A 19,022-nucleotide genomic window follows, 5' to 3' on the forward strand; every position below is an offset into this window, starting at 1 on the left:
ATTGAAAAAACTGAGAGAAAATAGCTTGTCCAGATCACTGCCATACTAACAACTCACAAGACAATTTGACTTTAAAGTCTGGAATTCCAAGAACATAAACAGCTTTGTTTTTAAGAAAATTTTAAAACTATACAGTCATCCATAAACTCTAAAGTGTTTCCTAAATCAACACTATTTGAATTGACAGATACAGAGCCTAATGTATAGATAATGATAATGATTTCTACAGAGTGAAAACCATTCTCCTGGTCAGACAGGCTACCCACATCCCTCACTAATTCACCTGCTCTCATCAAGTAACTTCACAAATCTGTGCCACTGCTCATGAAGAGAACAACTTCCTTTAGATCATGCACCAGGGGTCCCTTCCTGGGGTTGCACAATTGAGAAGGTCTGGATCATCTGCCACACCCTTCCTCAGGGCTAAAAGGATGTACTATCTCTCTCCTTCTACAATATGCTCTAGGTGTGCAAGAATCCACCTAAAACAGTCTCACACCCACTTGCAGAGCATGCCTGCCTGGTGTGCTCCCTAGGTTTGTTCTCTCAAGGAATTCCTTGTTTGGCAAAGAATACATATTGCCAGTGTACATACTTCGGCCAAAGAGATGGGGTGAGAGGTGCAGGATGGGACCAGGGGTGGAAATGGAATGTGGAACGGCCTCTTCTGCTATGCTCTGGATGGGGAACTCCAGAGAGTCCAAGAATTCTAAATTCAAACCAGTGCTTCTGTTTGTCACGGAGGACAGAACGTATTTAAGAGTTTACTGGCTTTATTTACAACACTTAAATATTTTGACATACAGTATGAGAGCTTCCATTTGTACTCCTTCCCTGGGACGCACAAATGTTAAGGCAAGCCTGCATAAAAATGAGTTAAACAGTTATTGAAGACAAAGAACAATAAAAAAAAATAGAATCAGAGAATTTCCTTTAGACTATGCCACTAAAAAGCTATGTAGACTTTATATCTGGGCCTCTACAACTGTAAAATTTTTAAAAATTGATTAAAGCCCCTTCTAAGTTCTAAAAATTAAAAAAATTCTTAAAGCAAGAAATCCTTATTAAACAAGACGACCTTACAGTTTATAAAGCACTTGCAAATTCATTGTTCATTACCACATTTATTAATTCAAAATGCCTGAAATATACACATACAAGTCTACACACACATATTACACAGGAGAAACCTGCAGAGAAAGCAGCTTGTCTAAGACTGCTACGACCGTAGAAGGCAAAGTCAAGGCATGAACCCAGTTCTCTTGACTCCAAATTCAGTGCTTTTCCCACTTTATCCATGAAACCTACATTTGAAAGCCCACTTCCAAAGATTTATTGTCCAACACAGGAACTGAGAAACAAATGACTGATGCCAAGAACAAAGATGAAAACTATCTAACTCCTCTCCTTCACAAATAGCTCATTTGTCTGATGACAAAAGTTCATGAATCCAACTTTCCAGTCATTACGGCTCAATTCAGTAAGCGGCTCAATTCAGTAAACGATACAGCCACATGAGTAATATTAAGAAAGTGCTGAGGGCTGTCCTGGGGGCTCAGGTGGTTGGAGCACCGTGCTTCAAACGCTGAGGTCGCCAGTTCGATTCCCACATGGGCCAGTGAGCTGCGCCCTCTACAGCTAAGATTGTGAACAACAGCTCTCCCTGGAGCTGGGCGGCCGTGGGCTACTGGGTGCCACTCTGAGCAGCCGGTGGCCAGCGTGAGTGGCCAGCAGCCGGCGAGAGCTGCTGTGAGCGGCTGACCGACTGACCAACTGCCTCAGCGCGGGGGAGTGCAGGGCTCACGGAGCTGTGTCCTACACAACTAGACTGAGAAACAACAGCTTGAACTGGTGGGGGGGGGGGCAGAAGGGGGGAAAAAGTGCTGAAATCACATGATAAAAAGGAACAGCGTCAACAACAGCATTTTTACAAAAAATATAGTAATAAAGTTTGAAAATCAGAATGTCTAATAAAAAAATAGTAGTGATTCCTGCAATACTCCAATATCTAAGATGATTATGGATTTAACTTGAAATTATGTAAAATTAGTTTAGTTAATATTACATAAATGATTATTAAAACAATTAAGCAAAAATACTGGATTACATATTACAAAACCATGACTTCTTTATCTTTTCTCAATACCTACTTTTCCTCAAATTTGTGTTGAATTCTTAGCTGTGTGACTTCTAAGCTATGATACCTTGAGTCCAGTTTCTTCATTTATAAATTAAAGTGCCACCATTACCATCATAAGACTGTTGTGAGGATAAAAATGTGATGACATAGAAAAAGTATCCAGCACAATGCCTATAGGGCAGGGGTTTACTAAATAAATGTTGAATGAATGAAAATTTTGTTTCTTTCAAAAAATTGTTGAGTTTATTTAAATCACTTAAATATACATTATTGAGAAATCTGAAACTATAGATTTTGAACAGCCTGACTCTAATCATTTCACTCTATGACAACTACGTGATTCCTAGCATGAGAAGCAGAGAGAAGAAAATGAGCAGAAATTATTTTTCTGCTGAGGATTAAAATACTCAAACAGGTTTTCTATAACATGAGGTCATAAAGTCATAAAAAAGGCCTTTGTTAATTTATTATTCAGTTAAATATCTTCTAACTGGCCTCCTGGCTTGTAGTCGGCCGAATAAAGGCCCCCAAAGATATCAACCTCCTAATCCCCAGATCTGTACATGGTGAATTACATGGCACCGGGGCATTCAGACTGCAGATGGGGTTCAGCGTGCTAATCGGCTGACCTTAAAACAGGGGGAGATTATCCTAGATCATCCGCGGTGATGGTGCCATGTAATCTCAAGGGTCCTTGTAAGTGGAAGAAAGAGGCAGAAGCATCAAGCAGTGAGAGAATGAAAAATCAGCCATCGTTGTTGCTGAACATGGAAAGGGGCCACAAGCCACAGAATGTGGGCAGCCTCCATAAACTGGCAAAGGCAACAGGAAAATGAATTCTCTCCTAGAGCTTCAAGAAAGGAACGCAACCCTGCAACGCCTTCATTTTTGCCCTGTGAGATCCAGTTCAGACTCCTGAGCTCCAGGACTGTAAGATAATAAATCTGTGTTGTTTGTAGATACCAAATTTGGGCTACTTTGTTACCAACCGCAGTAAGTAACGGCTCCATGGCTCTAGCTCGCGGCCACCGTCAACACTGCCGTACTCCAAGGCAACACAGGGCAGTGTGGGCTCCAGAGTTCGGCCGCTTGTATCAAGTCCTTGTTCTGCCACTGACTAGCTACGTGAGCCTGAGCAAGCGAGCTATTTAACCATCCTATCCTTCAAGCCCTTATCTGTGAAGAGTGGATGAACAGAAATGTTCTGAAGATTAAATGACAATACATGTAAAACCTGAACATGAGTATAACTGCTGAATATTTATGGACTATTTGTACTTTTATTATTCATAACTGTACAGATCTTCAAAGGAAATTTTGTACATTTACCTTGATTTTCTAAGAATCTGTCTAACCATGGATACACAAACAATCTATGTACAAAGATGGTCATCACAGTATCCAAGAAGAATAAACTGGTTAAATAAATTATGGTCCTTCTGCATTATAAATTATTGTGCAATCATTAAAATGGTGTTTTAAGTCTTCCAATTAAGGCCATGATGGATTAACAGGAACTGGATTTACCTTCATGCTTGAAACTGAAAAATCAGTCAAAATATATTTAAAAAATTAGTTTTTAGACACTGGACATCAGGCAACCCTGAGAGAAGGGAAACAACTGAGCTAAGACTGACTATTGTCCCAACTTACTTTAAGGATGGTTTCCAAGCTCTAGACCAGGGAGAGCAGGAACGCAGGTGGAAATCACACAGCCTCCCTGAGTGAAAGGGACGGAGCTGGAAGTCCAGGGAAGCCAGGGTGACCAGTTGGCTGGAGAAAGATCTGGAGGAGAGGGCTTCCCAGAGGTCTTCAGAAGGTCCTCTCTCTCAAGGCTTTAGTTGAGTACTAAACGGCACTATTAGTTTGTAAAGAGGCTGCCCAAGGCCCAGAAAAAAACCACCGTGAACTAGCTGAGATCTCACTAGGGCCAGGAATAGTTCATCTTTCCATCAGCCATTGTGGAAAATCTTGTATTTCACAAGACACTGGATAGAGAACTCCCATGACAATTATGTCTGCAGTGGAGGAAAATTAGTCCTAGCCTATAGCTTGCTCTAGTCCAGCCTAAGAAAGATTAAAAACAGATCTTATAAAGATAAACCAATTTCCAAGTAACTTAAACGTGTCCCAAAACAAAAACTCAAGAATATTTACAGGAATATGAAACTTTCCATCACTGAACATCACTCAAAAATCCACAATGTCTGGCATCCATTAAAAAATCACTAGGCATGCAAAGAAGCAGGAAAATAAAACCCACATGGGGGTGACGGGGGGTGGGAATCGGTCAATAGGAGCAGCTTCAGAAAGGACACAGATGATAGATTTAGCTTGTAATAAACTTAAGTAGATTAGAAGCTCAAAAGAAAAGGCCCTGCTTTCTTGGTTCTGCCATTTACAAAAGCAATTGGATCTCAGACAGTTATATATTAATGTACATTATTATAATATATATATGAAGACTCAAATAATTAGATTGCCAGAATATCATGAAACAGAGAGCTAATCTAGAAATTTAGGGGAACAACTTCTCTAAATAGGATGGCTCAAGGAAATTAAATGTTTGTTTGTAAATCACTCATTCCAAATCACTTAGCTGGAGGGCTAAGTGAAAGTGCTAGAAACGAATTCCAATTGAAATTGAATCAGAAATGAAAAGAGAACAGCTCTGAAATTCTACTATGGACCAATGGGGAAGTATGACAATTTTTAATTTGAGTTCTTCAGAGGCAAAGGACAATATCTTACTTATTTTTGCAACCTCAGTGCCTAGCATAATCTCTTATACCTGGTAGAAATCTAGTAAATACTAAACAAATACAAGCAGTAAAAATGCAATATTTCCAAAACAGATATTACATAAAATTCAGTCATTCACATGTCTACAGCTTATACCTACATTCAACAAATACAGTAAGGGTATATTTTTAACACTAAAGGTATAGTTAAAACCTTAAGACACACATGCAAAAAAAAAAAAAACTTGAAAAAGTATTTCTCAGTTTGGAGACACCCAGTTATAATTACATTCTACAACATAGTGTGATGTCACTCTCATTTCTGATTACCCTTAAATTAGTTTAAACCAGAAATGGAACTGAGAGCTAGTGTGACAGCAAGCAAGTCATGAACTCTCTAATACTGTTTTTGCTTTTTATATATGAAGATACAGCAAAACCCTGTCCAGCTCTAAAATCCTGTGATTCCATGAAATGGTCAATGTAAAACTTGTACTGTTTTCGGGTATATAAACATATCCATGTAGGACAAACCTTGCTTAAAGATTGTTCTCCTTTTATAATTTGTAAGGTGTCACGTGCATAATAAATGCAAGTTATTATTTGCATAGTTAACCACAGCATTACCAGATTTTATTTAACTGAAAACTTCAATACAAGCCTGCTAATTATGTGCTTACTACTCCCTCTTTCCATATATTGACCACCTATTAAAATATTTCCTTAATTTAAAATCATTTCAGTCCAATTACCCAATAAAGAAACCTGATCACCCATATTTAAGTATTCCAAAACAAATTTATACTCATGTTATCAAAACAGGAAAGAAGTTGGATGGCTCAGAGCCCCTCATACATTATTTTCCATTTCAGACATGAATAATGATAAGTAAACCATTTGAGTAGTCCTAAGGTATCTGAGAACCCACCGCATCAATCAAATTAAATACAGCAAGATTTTGTTAGACCTACTTTGAAGTTTGGCTTGAACCTCATGCTCTTCACAGACTGCACTAGTCCACAAATTTCTCACCAACTGATGCCTCTTCCCCACCCCTGGAATTCCCTTCCTGTTCACTTCTCACCCTTAAGGATGCATGTTAGAGGTCAACAGCCTTCAAGCTACTGTTAACAACTGGAGTTTCTGTTACTGATTCCTGACAGGCAGTGCAGAGCTCAATTCTTCTACAATATAGTACATCGCTTCATAATTAAGATTATATTGTAGAACTAGTTAATACTCTACAAATTTCCCAGTTCAAATAAAATATTTTAATCTAGATTTCACAGAAATGTCAAAACCAAAAACTAGTCCACTTTAGCTAAAAAAAAAAAAAAAAAGAAAAAAAGAAAAGAAAGCAACTAGAAGGTTAATTCCTACACAAAATTTCTATTTTGTGTTTTGGCTTAGAGAACTTAAGAATTCTGAAACTTCTTTTAAGCCTGCCATGCAAAATGCATAAAGATTTAAACAAATTTTAATAGAGATGGTACTTTATAAGAATTTTAATTATTCAAGGGAACAATCTGAATATTACTTAGTTTTTCCTCTTCTTTTTGTCTAGGGCAAAAGTGGAGTGACAAGTTTTTTAATTGTTCACATACTGTTGCTTTTTTGACTTAGAAAAAAACCACTGTTTAAAAGAAAATAGCAAAGAGCTTAGGATCCTCTGAGTTCAATGGGTATGAATAAGGATAGGAAATCGCTTCTTTTAATTTTACATAGATTTTCCTTCTTTTAAGACGAATTACAAAATTAGCTACGTTTCTGCTTAAGATAATTTTCAAATATCTAATGTGTTCCAACAGATTCTTACTTAAGTGAGGGTAATTCCTGGAGGCGTAAGAATAAACACTACAAGACCTCCCTATAAAAATCTAAGATTTCTCTTTATCTTTTCCTAACCAAGACTACCATCATCACCATAACCTTTGGGGGGGAAAGAAAACCATATAATTAAAGGTTTGGATACTTAATAGAATATATTTCAACTATCTGGAAAGTGTACTAATCTATATATTTCCTTGACGTTGTTGGATAGCAGAGAACTTGTCCTATTTGTTTACCTTCCTTCGTTATTTGTATTCGCCACTCAGGAGCTAAATAGACAATATGAATGATATGTCCTACAGTGAACCCCAAAACTACAACCACAGATTCTTAAGAGTTGAAAAGAACCTACCAGTATAGTCCATTTTCTACCCACGACAGGAATTCCTTCTGTGGCACATCTGAGACATTCCATCTCCCCACTCTCAGTGAAAGAGCTTTATTTCAAACTTCTTTATTATACTACATGATAATCTGCTTTTCTGTGACTTCCGCGTAGTAGGACTAATTCTGACCTCTAAAGTCCTTTAAACATTTGAAGAAAACTGTCAGATTTACCTTTTGGGCATTAGTTGTTATCATCTTAAACAAAATCATAAAAAATGTCAGAACACTTTTGGAAGGAATAGCTATTTCAGCTTATTTTTTTTTCTTTCTTTTGTTTGTTTGTTTGCTTTGGGGTTGTTTTTTTCCTCTGGCAATGGATAAACTATTTGCCAGTATAATCTGAAAACATGAGATGTATAGTCTTCTACATTTAAAGGTTCTAAAGCAAGTTTTTGCCTCATCAGTAAGGTAGATTTTTTTGGGGGGGGAGGGTTGAGTAGGGAGAAACCATTGAGTATCTATTACGATGCATTACAATACTTTACAGTACAGTGAACGTGGTTAAGAACACATACAAAGGAATCAAATTTCGTTTGAATCCAGCCTGGCCACTGGCTGTGTAAATTGGGGTATATTACTTAACTTCTCTGTACCTCAGTTTCCTCCCAAAGGAACTGAAGGAAATTAACTGTATCCAAATAAATGGATTGTTGTGAGGGATCAATGTGTTAATATACGTTAAGTGGTAAGAACAGTGCTGGGCACGAAGAAGTGCCCTGTGTGTGTGTTAGTTACTATCATTTTTGCTATCACTGTGCACCTACTTTAAATTGAGTTATTATGGCAATAAATGCAAGAAAAATCCAAAGATATTTTAATTATCTTGATTCAGATTTTTACAGATCTCAATAATAACCTTGCTTTTACATGGTACTTTTAGCAACCCTACAATGGCAAATTACGCAGCCGTTCAAAATCATTTTCAGAAGAATATCTGATGACATTAAAAATGCCTGCAACGTATTAATTGAGAAGTTAAAAAAGCAACTTGGCAACCTCATAAAGTATATGATCTCAATTTCGTTTCTTAAAATATGTAGGTAGAGGACAGGAGAGAGACAAGCAACAGATCTCACTGGAAACTCACACAACAAAATGGCAACAGTGGTGTCTTCTGCTAGTGATGTTGCAAGTCACTTATTTTTCATCTCTTTGCTTTCTATATGGTCCAATTATTTTATAACAACCATGTATTAAATTTTTTATCAGAAAAAATCCAATTATTTTAAAATGTGCCTTACATAGGCTGTTCAACCCTGAGTTTCTCTAAGTTTTTTTTTTTCTTTTTAAGCTTATAAGTAAGTTTCTCTACCTCTGGGAAAAACACAAAATAAAAATTCAAGGTAGTAAAATAAAGTAATACATTCATCAAAATACGAAAGCCAACAAAGGATTATGTATAATTACATACATCCCAAAATTCTATTCTTTTGATTGCTATTTTCAGCTATCCTACATGTTTTTCATGGCTACAGAACTTATCCATTTAATTTACTAACATTGAGTGATCACACCGTGATCCATGTTATTTCCACTTCACAAATAAGATAAAAATGAAAGATTTTGTTACAAAATAGCAGAAAGTATTTGTCATAAGAGGATGAAATTTATAGTATTAGTCACTCAAAATTCCTTTGCTCTAAAAATTAGAGAAAAAAATAAGCTAGTATTTTCTTTATTATGTTTTGTGAGTACATTTAGAAACACGGTGTAGCATCTCACCTTTTTTTCTTTTCTCTTTTTTAAGTGGTAAAATTCTAGAGTCAATTACATAAGAAATGTTCTCAGCAATATTCACTGTTTTTAACGACTGATACAGACTTTATTATATCCACAACCTCCCCACCCCAGTTGGGGTATAAGAAAAAGTGAGGTTTAAAAATAATTCTTACATATTGAAAATTTTCACTAAAGTTTCGTAGAATTTAAACAGTGTACCTTCCATGAATTTTCTGACAACAAACTAAAGAATATATTGTTTTGGCTACAACAAATCTCTTTTTTTTTTTAAATTTGATAAAGCAAAACTTCTGCCACTTTATTATTTTTTAATCTCTTAACTTCTATATATATTTAACAATGTTAATTTCATCTGAAATGAATTTACTGCAATTAAGAGTTTTTAAAAAACCTAAAGAAAGAATTTATTTCCATACAACCTGGAGAAACACCATAATAATATAAGAACTCCTTACTAACATTTGGGCAATGTAGTAACAACCGTAACCATCCAGAACATGCCCAAAATTACATAGGCAAAAAACATATGCTCCACCAAAATTTGTCATACATCACACATATTAAGTCATTTGAATTTCACATTACTTAGGATATGTGACTTATATAATTTAGTATATATATATATATATATATATATATATATATATATGACCTCTTATATATATATAATCATCTTTATCATAATAATAACCCCCTAACATCTCTCCTCTTCACTCCCACAATCAGCAACTACCAGATATCATTCTGAACACAAATAAATAGGAAACTTGGGAACAGACTTTCATTTCAGTAAGTCAAAAAAGTATTCCAAACCAACTGCCTTTTATCAGTTTTTGAACATATAATAAAAAGAACAAGAAGTTAGCAAAACAAACTCTGAAACAAAAAGGTGAGCAGATTTCAACAAAGTCTCCTGAATTTATCAGTGCAAATTAAGGTAACTTATGAAAGGTTGCTTATGATGGGTCTGAAAAGAATTTCTCTCAGATAGTACAATACTCTATACGCCAGCATTAGGGACAACTTTAGTTATTTATAATTATCTTCCAGTCATTCCAAATCTATCAAAAAGGGGTCTTTAATTCTTTTTAAATCCAGTAGAACTATTTAGAAAAACATGAATTTAAAAAGAAAATTAAAATGATGACAAGGCCTTAGAAAAATAAAATTTTAAGAAGTTAATAATTTTCAGGCTTCATGACTTCAATTATATTCTGGCCAAAGTGATTAGTCAAACTAGTCAGAAATCTACATATAAAGTGAATAGATGACCCAAGAGTCAATCAGTTTTTCCCAGGGTCCAGCTAAGATGCTTGACCCTCTTCCAGTAGAGGGAGCAAAATCATAATATTCAAATTCAGACCACAAAAAGAAGAGGAGAAGGATTTAGAAGAGCCTTTTAAATATACGAAAATCTACCTAGACATTTAAAAAAAAAGTACTGAAAATACCATTTGAAACAGAACTAAAAATCAACCCAAAGGAAAAGATAAGAGACTTTTTTCTTTTTCAAACATTTCAAGATTTTGAATGAGAAAATGATCCCTAAATATTTAATTTCAAGAACTGTGGCATACTTTGTTGTTCACCAAATCTCACAGGTAACCAAGGCATTGAAGCATTCTGAATCCTTAATTTAACGAGGTTTCAAAAAATGATAAAATAATGCATTAAATACATTTTTATTATGAAAGTAATTTATTCACATGACAAAAACAATAGAAAACAAAGTATAATTTTACTACCCTAAAAATCTATTTCCTCCCAGTACCTTCTTTTTTTTTCCCAGTATCTTTTCATATGCATATTTTCATAGTATGAAAAAAGTATTATTACGAAAATACTTATTTAGTGCTTCTATATAACTAGGCATGGTTCTAATAAGCACTTTTACATGTTATAACTCTTATGATCCTTACCAAAGCCCTATTACATCTTATTATTATTCCACATTTAAAGATGAAGCAAGTGAGACGCATAGAAATTATATAAATGACTAAAAAGTCAACAGCTAACAAATAACAGGAGCCAAGATTCTAACCCAGATAGTCTGGGTAACAGAGCCTACACTCTTAACCACTTTACTGTGATCTTAATTTTGAATTCTTTTCCCCTATCTTTAACAAATTCTCACTGTTAGTCTTCAAAGTCTTCTTAATGCCTATAATAGTCCATCTAATATGGATATAATAAATTATGCTGTTTTCAGTGGTCCCTTATAGATATAGCAAGATAATTATCTTTGCGTATATTACTTTTGCTATGTTTGGGTTATTGTAATAAAGTATTTTTTTATATTCAAATATACCACCAAATTGCTTTCCAAAATATTTGTATCGATTAACAAAGCTATTATAAGTTCCAATTTCACCATAAATTTGCCAGCATTAACACTAAAAACATTTTATAAGCGATAAAAATGAAACCATGCTGCAAAATGAATTATCACTATTGTTACATACTAATGTTGTTTACTAATTCAATTTCCTCTTTTGTGAATTTCAGCTTATATATAAGGCTTTATGTAGTTACCAAACAGATCTTAAGTTTGCTCATCAATGTATGAGCTTTTTATAGGAATATTAACCCTATATCCATCATATATGCAGTAAAATGTTCCCAATATGCTGTTTCCCTTTAAATTATGGCTATTAAGTTCTGATTTGTTTTTGATAATAAATCTTTCTGTTAAAGGCAATCATAATTAAAAGTTACAAGGTCTTAAAACCTTACAATTTTCTAACTATGTTACTCCACTGCTTTGCTTTGAGCACATCAATACATGGCTTTCAAATAAGTCTTAAATAGAAACCTATGTCAAAATATGCATATTCATTTAATAGTACTGATTAGTTTGATCAATTCTGATGTCTCATATAAAATTAACTCAGTGATTAAAAGTCCACCCTACCCCAAATCACCAAAAGAGCTACATACCTGTCGCTGTAAACATAGGCGATTTCTGTCATGTAAATGCTGATGATTTGAAAGTGATGAATGCCAACTCCGAGCCTGACTATGCAACTGAGTTTGAGTCATATCTGAAGGCCGTGTTACAAGATGTGAAGTAAAGTGCCGATCAAGGTCATGATCTAAAACATGACTTGAATTTTCCTGCCCAAATGTTGACTCATCAAATTGGGGAAGGAGACCTTCCTGAAGGAGGTCTTCTGGGTCAAGTCCTGTGAATGGCTCAGTTTGAGACTCCATTTGATGAAGTAAATTCTCTTCTAAAGACGAAAAGCCATTAGTTTCTACATGATCATTGAAATGGCCCATTTGAGTTCCTGAGTCAACAGGACCCGGGAAGTTCATGTGCACAGGAGATAATTTTGAATTGCTGTAATTACCCTGAGGATGTGATGAATGCATCATTTGGAAACTGTTTGAATTGGGATTTAGCATATGCTGAGTAGATTCTTGCTTGATTCCCCTATGAGGCGAAAAGGAATTACTTCCAGTAAAGTCAGATAAAGTCTGATTTGCATGATTAGGTGCTAGGACTGCAGAGGACTGAAGAAGGCTGTTCGGAGATATATGATTACTGGAAAAGGAGTAATGTGAAGAAAACTGCTGTGAATTACTGACAGAACAAGAAGTCATATTTGGAGAAGGCCCATTAAAATTTCCTTCTTGCCGACTGCTACACTTGAGAAAGTGTACTGAAGGATTGGACGTTTGAGAAAACTGTTGCATCGAAAGAGACTGTTGTGAAGTAGATGCATTAGTAATTTGTGGTGGGTGGTTAACACTGACTCTGTGTGGACCAGAAACATTAATATCCATAAAATTTTTAGACTGGCTATGAGAATTTTGCCCTGGGTTAAGATTATTTCTGTTTTGCTGTGAGCGCAGTGAAGTACACTGTGTGTGTTGTTCATTGGCCTGAAATAAGGCAAAGTCAGGGTGTGCTACAAAGCTTTTATTCTGATGCATAGAGTGAGAATGTCCTTGTTGGTGAAAAGGAGATCCATTTTGATTGGATATGCTAGTAGCGGTCTGATGGCCCCACATTGGACTGCCATCTGCGACATCTGGAAACAAACCATTGGGCTGGGTTTGGGGGTGGATCGGAGAACAATTAAACTGAGAGTGTGGAGATAACACATGTTCCGCTGGGCTACCAAAAGACTGATTAACGTGATGAAATTTCATTGAATCAAACTGATTTAACTGTTCATAATCAGTCATCTTCTGATGTGTTGGAGTACCTTGAACATGGTTCAATGAGTCTATGTGCAAAGGTTCAAATTCTGCACCCAAGTTCAATTCATCAACTAGTGAAACAGGTCCTGGTTGTACAAATGCATCATCTGATAAACCTTCTAAAGTCTCACTAAAAAGATTGGCATCATCAAAAAAGTCCATCATTGGATCTGTCATCTTGAAAAATTCAGTAACAACCTGAGCTGTTCACTCCAAATGAAGTATATTGAGCTTCTCTGCAGTAGATATTATTGGATCATTTCCAAAGGTCATCAACTAATCCGAAGCAGGTCAATGTTCATTACTGCTCTAGATAACGACATGTCCTGAAACGTCAGAATCCTAGAAAAATAAGAACAAAAGCAATTAAAGTTTATTTAAATAATGAGCACTCATTAAAATTCTACAAAGTTTATATGTGATTTAAAAAACAAAATCTCAGTGTACAATGTTATTTGGTAGAATAATTTATTGCAAACAGCTCATTAATTTTCCCTACAAAGAAAAAAAATGCTGGTGCAGGGGACATGATTATATGCATTTAAAAGTAACAATGCGCATTACTTCACTTTGAAGTTCATATATTATGATGACAGAATCTACTCTTGAGAATGGTATGTCACTCTGTACAATACCATGAAATGGCCATCGCTCCCCAGCAGCTCTAGTATATATAAAATATATGTGTATTATACTTCAAAGTTATATCTTATTAAGAGAGCTGACATGAGATCCTCTCAATGTGTTGTGATCTTTTCCTTTAGATCTCTGAGCAGATAAATCTATTATTTCATAGAGTATATGTGGAAATGCATCAAGAAAAGCGATTGTATGAGGTCATAAGTGGTCCAAAATGAGGTAAGTTAGACATCCAATCAACGGACAGACCAGACAGACACGTGGCATATTGGCGACATGGCTCCATGTTGCTACCATGGTCCTCCTGTCACTGATCATGGACTATCAGCCTTTCTGACAGCCAACAAATTCAGACATCTGTGGAGCTAAACCAAGTACCTTCCGGTCCATAGTTATAGTCATTACTCTGTCCCTAAGGTGCCCCTCCATTAAATAATTTGGAAAGTACACGTTGCTTATTATAGTTACTAAAGTGGGCAAATAAATGTGTACTGACAATCAACCCAAGGCAAAAACAGAAGCTTGAGCTAAGCAATAAATTGGTCTCAATGTAGTCTCAAGAGAAAACATAATTACACTTATGTATATATTTATATATACATACACATTCACACTATTTATGTTTGGGAAGGATTTAACAGGATACTTGCTGATATGAAATGGCTAGCCAATTTTCTTCCAGGCTTTTATCATTCCAAACATTTTTTTAAAGATTTTTATTAAAATATAACTAATATACAATATTATTAGTTTCAGGCATACATCATAGTTATTCAACAGTACCCACCTGGCACTATACAGAGTTATTATCGCATTATTTATTGTATTCCCTATGCTAAGTAAGGGATCACCATAAGTCTGGCAACCATCTGACACTATACCACACCATTACAATATTATTGACTGTATTTCCTATCTTGTATATTACATCCCCAAGACTTATCTTTTTTATAGCTGCATTCCAAACATTTTTAATAAAAGTATTTATGGTTTTGCCCCCACTGTCTTGCATAGAAAACCACAAATGGAGGTTCTTGCTTGTCTACATATTAATTTATTCAAAAATTAGCAAATGCCTAAGAAACTTTTCCAGAACTTCTATTTTTGAGGCCCATATTAGGAAATATAAATTTCCTAAACAAAATGTCTGCTATTTAAATATAGAAATACTTCCAAAAAATCCTGAGAAGTAAAAACTATCAAAATCTGTATTAATTTTACCTAGAAATGGACTTATTAACAATCACAATGCTATCTAAGTACTTTAACAAATATGACTTTAGAAAAAAATATGGAAAAAAAAGAATTACTTTTCCAGATTTTATAATTGTGAGACCAAGCAAATGGAAAACTATGCAAACTGAACTGAACAAAGCATAAGCCGAAAAAATAAGGTAGGTGAAGTCACTTCTCTGGAACAAACATATCTTTTATTTAGTTAGCTTCAGACTCTAAATTAGGGAACATCTATGTATACCTAAGCCATTAATTAGGAAAGCAATGTCTTATGTTTTTATATGAAGATGTGATTATTTAACAAGGGGAAAATAAAAAGAAATACAATGAAAGTTACTGAATCCAATATGCCATCAAATATAAGGTATTATCAGCTGATGTAACATGAAGAAAAATGCTGCCAATTAAACTGACACTATACCACTTCAAATTTTTATTTTATAATTAATAAAATAACTTTTTTAAATGGCCATGAAACACATGAAAACTCAGTATCAGACATTAAGGGAATGCAAATTAAAATCACAATATTACTTCATACCTAATAGAGATGATATAAAAAATGGAAAATAACAAGTGTTGGAGAGGATGTGTAGAAACTGGAACCCTTACACGTTGCTGGTAGGAATGTAAAATGGTGCAGGCACTGAGAAAAAGAGTGATAGTTTCTCAAAATGTGAAACATACGTAGAATTATCATATAACCTAGCAATTCCATGCCTACTAGATATACACTACACACCCAAAACAATTAAAAACAAGGACTCATAGATATTTATACACAAATGTTATAGTAGCATTATTCACAATAGCCAAAAGTTGAAAATAATTCGTGTCGATCAACAGAATAAAATCTGATATATATATATGTGTGTGTATACACACACACACAGACATATATATATAAAATGGAATATTATCTAACCATAAAAAGGGGATGTAATTCTGATACACACAACATGGATGAACCTTGAAAACATTATGCTAACTACAATAACCAGACACAAAAGGGAAAATATTGTATGATTTCTCTTATACATCGAGAATAGGCAAATTCAGAGACAGAGAGATTAGTGATGACCAGGGCTGGGAAGAGGAGCACGCAGGGGGCTCTTTCTTACAGAGCACTGTTTCTGTTTGGGGTAATTTGGAGTATTTGGAAATAGTGATGATGGTTGCATAATAATTGTTAACAGAAATGCCACTGAATTGTACACTTAATAAAAATGGTACATTTTATGTTATAGCTTCACACACACACACACACACACACCAGGCATGCTCCTTCCTCAAAGACTGCACTTGCACTCTTCCCTCATTTCACCGTCTTCTCAAAAGTCACCTTGTCAGTGAGGCCCTTCCTGACCACCTATCGAAATGTCATCATTCCCCTCCACATTTCACATTCCCCGGCCCTGCTTTACATTTTGGCCTTAGTACTGGCTAACATTCTATATATTTTATATATTTATTTGGTTTCAAGTCTATGTTCCCTGTAAAATGTAAGTTCTAGGAGGTCAGAAGTTTTTATTTGATGTATCCCTAGTACCTAGTAAACGGCATCTATCACATAGTAAGCAGTCAACAAATATTTATGGAATGTACAAACAAAACTTTCATTTTAGGTGGCGGAGAAGGAATGCTATGAAAGGCAGTAACTGTGTTTTGTCCTTTTAGAAAACCTACGTGAAACTTTTTTATAAAATGGCAACAGTGGTTATCTGGACACTGACTTTATGGCGGACGTTGACTTTATGGCCCATTTAAAAACCGTTTTTAATTTTTAATTGTAGTAAAATATACATAACAGACTTTGCCATCTTAACCGTTAAGTGTATAGTTTAGTATAGTCACACTGTTGTGCAACCGATCTCTAGAATTTTTTCACCTTGCAAATCTGAAACCCTGTGCCCATTAAACAACTGCATTTTCCCTTTCCCCAGCCCCAGGCAACCACCATTCTACCTTGTTTCTATGAATTTGAGTCCTTTCGATACCTCATATACGTAGAATCATATATGTATTTTTTTGACTGGCTTATTTTACTTAGCATAATATCCTCAAGATTCATCTACTTTATAGCACATGTCATACATAATATACGATTGTATGCATATTATGGCTCATTTTTAATTTGGCTGGGTATTTTTCAAGTTCTTTTTGAACGAGAAGCATGATGTGCTGCTAAAAAAAGAAGTCCACCCTTTGGTAGAATACTTAGCTATTTCATGGGAAGCGGAGTAAAAGATGTCTAGATAGCAAATCCCAAACTCTGACCCAATTTTCAGCCCTAAACTGCTTAGAAAATTTCTAAAGTACGCTGAAAGTAATTTTTTAATCCGGACATCAACTGTGTCTCTGCTTAATACACTTAACCGTTATTTATAAGCCTAAAACAAACATTTTCAAAGTAGGCTAAAACGATCCAAGAGAAATTTCATTACCCAAAATTGTAGACAAAAACCTATTAGTATATATTTGCTTTACCCTTGGCAGGAGACCAAAATTCTAATCTCTGGTACTAACTGAAAGTGTGAAAATATTTTTCACCCTCTGGCCTGCAGTTTCCTCATCAATGACCAGTTTGAATTGGATGCATGTGAAGGTGTATATTTTGGTTTATTTTCTGTCCACATATTCACAAATCTTTAAGAACTCTATAGATTTCCAAGAAAGGAATTTAAAAACAAGCAAATAACCCAACCAACTAGAGATATAAGCTCCATCAGAAAAAAAAAAAAGCTTGAAATCCTCATGAAGGAATAAATGCAAGGAAGATATAAAGTAGTGGGCTCTATATTCTAAAATAAAAAACTTATCTGAGATTTAACTTCAAAAATGCTTTTTAATTATCAAAATATCTTTTTGTCCTCTTGAAGACATCAACCATAACATTCTCTATACCTGAAATTCTCAAAAAAATTAAGTTAAAGGTCATTATATTGAATAAGATTGTCATTTTTTTTATTTTCTATGTGTATATGACCTTAACATATAAAATCACATGTACTAGCAAAAATTAGAACCTAACAGAAAAATAAACCAATTTGTAATAGTTATCTAAGACATCCTTCTAAATTATTTCCAACAGCTAATTAACAAATCTTTAGGTTGTTTTATTAACGTACAATATACAAAATCATTACAGAAGCCCACTTGATAAGAGGCTTTAATGTCACGTATTCCAATCCCTGTATTTGTTTATACAACTCTATCAAATCCCATCCTTACTTCTGCTCTATGTATTCTTGATATGTTTTAGATTAGTCTAACTGTATTATGTATATATTCAACTGTTTGATTGTAAAACAAATTAGATTACTAGTTAATTAGAAAACTATTTAGCAAATATGAGTTAACCAAGGCATAGCTGAAGGAGCTCAGGAGTGAGTTCAAATTCCAACTGCTATCTATAAGCTGTGTAACCTTGAGCAGTTTTTGGAAGCTCTCTGAGTCTGTTTCTTCATCTGACCATCTACCATTGCAGGGTTGTTGTAGAGTTCAGAAGAATATATTCAAAATACTAAAATATAGTAAGTGTTCAATAAATACTATTTACCCTTTCATGGACCTGTAGAACTAGGAGCACAGACCAAGATTCTATGCTGACTTCCTAAAAAAATTACTAAGACCCAAGCCTATTATATCTGATTATACTTAGATGGTACTTGCAATTCATTTTTAAAATATTTTATACTAGTTATCACATGCCTAAACTTAACTTTGTCCTGACAACATATATATACTTCTCATCTTATTCCCTTGCTAACGATAGCAAGGTCTCTCCACCCTTATTTGCTTCCATTCTCCCAAAGGTAATCCATGCTTCAATCTCATTATAAATACTGTCTGAATTCATCAAACTTTCTCAAATCTCCATGAACTCTTTCCAGAAGTTCTCTGCATACAACAGTGCTCCCCACCACTCACCTTCCACGATTTGATAAAGTAATGACTTTGTGATTAAACTCAAGCTCTACCATCTCTAGGAAGCCTGTGTACACACGTACACACACACACACACACACACACACACACACACACACACACTGGAACTGTTAAGCACTCATTTTTTGTATTCCACACCTTACACACAGCGTTAT

General features: G+C 34.8%; 1 protein-coding gene across 8 annotated transcripts in view; it reads right to left on the reverse strand.

Annotated features, from left to right (window-relative positions):
• CHD9 (chromodomain helicase DNA binding protein 9) overlaps window positions 1–19,022 on the reverse strand; it is a 177,877-nt gene that overhangs the window by 105,257 nt on the left and 53,598 nt on the right. For all 8 annotated transcript variants that reach the window (XM_074314881.2, XM_019732338.3, XM_074314879.2 and 5 more), the window contains exon 2: window positions 11,776–13,386. In XM_074314881.2, coding sequence (XP_074170982.2) covers window positions 11,776–13,221 — 1,446 coding nt within the window. In that variant the 5' untranslated portion in view covers window positions 13,222–13,386. The remainder of the gene's footprint in view (window positions 1–11,775; window positions 13,387–19,022) is intronic.

Source organism: Rhinolophus sinicus, chromosome 8 (genome assembly GCF_057876585.1).
Source record: "Rhinolophus sinicus isolate RSI-liver-muscle chromosome 8, RSI-T2T, whole genome shotgun sequence".
Lineage (NCBI taxonomy): Eukaryota > Metazoa > Chordata > Mammalia > Chiroptera > Rhinolophidae > Rhinolophus > Rhinolophus sinicus.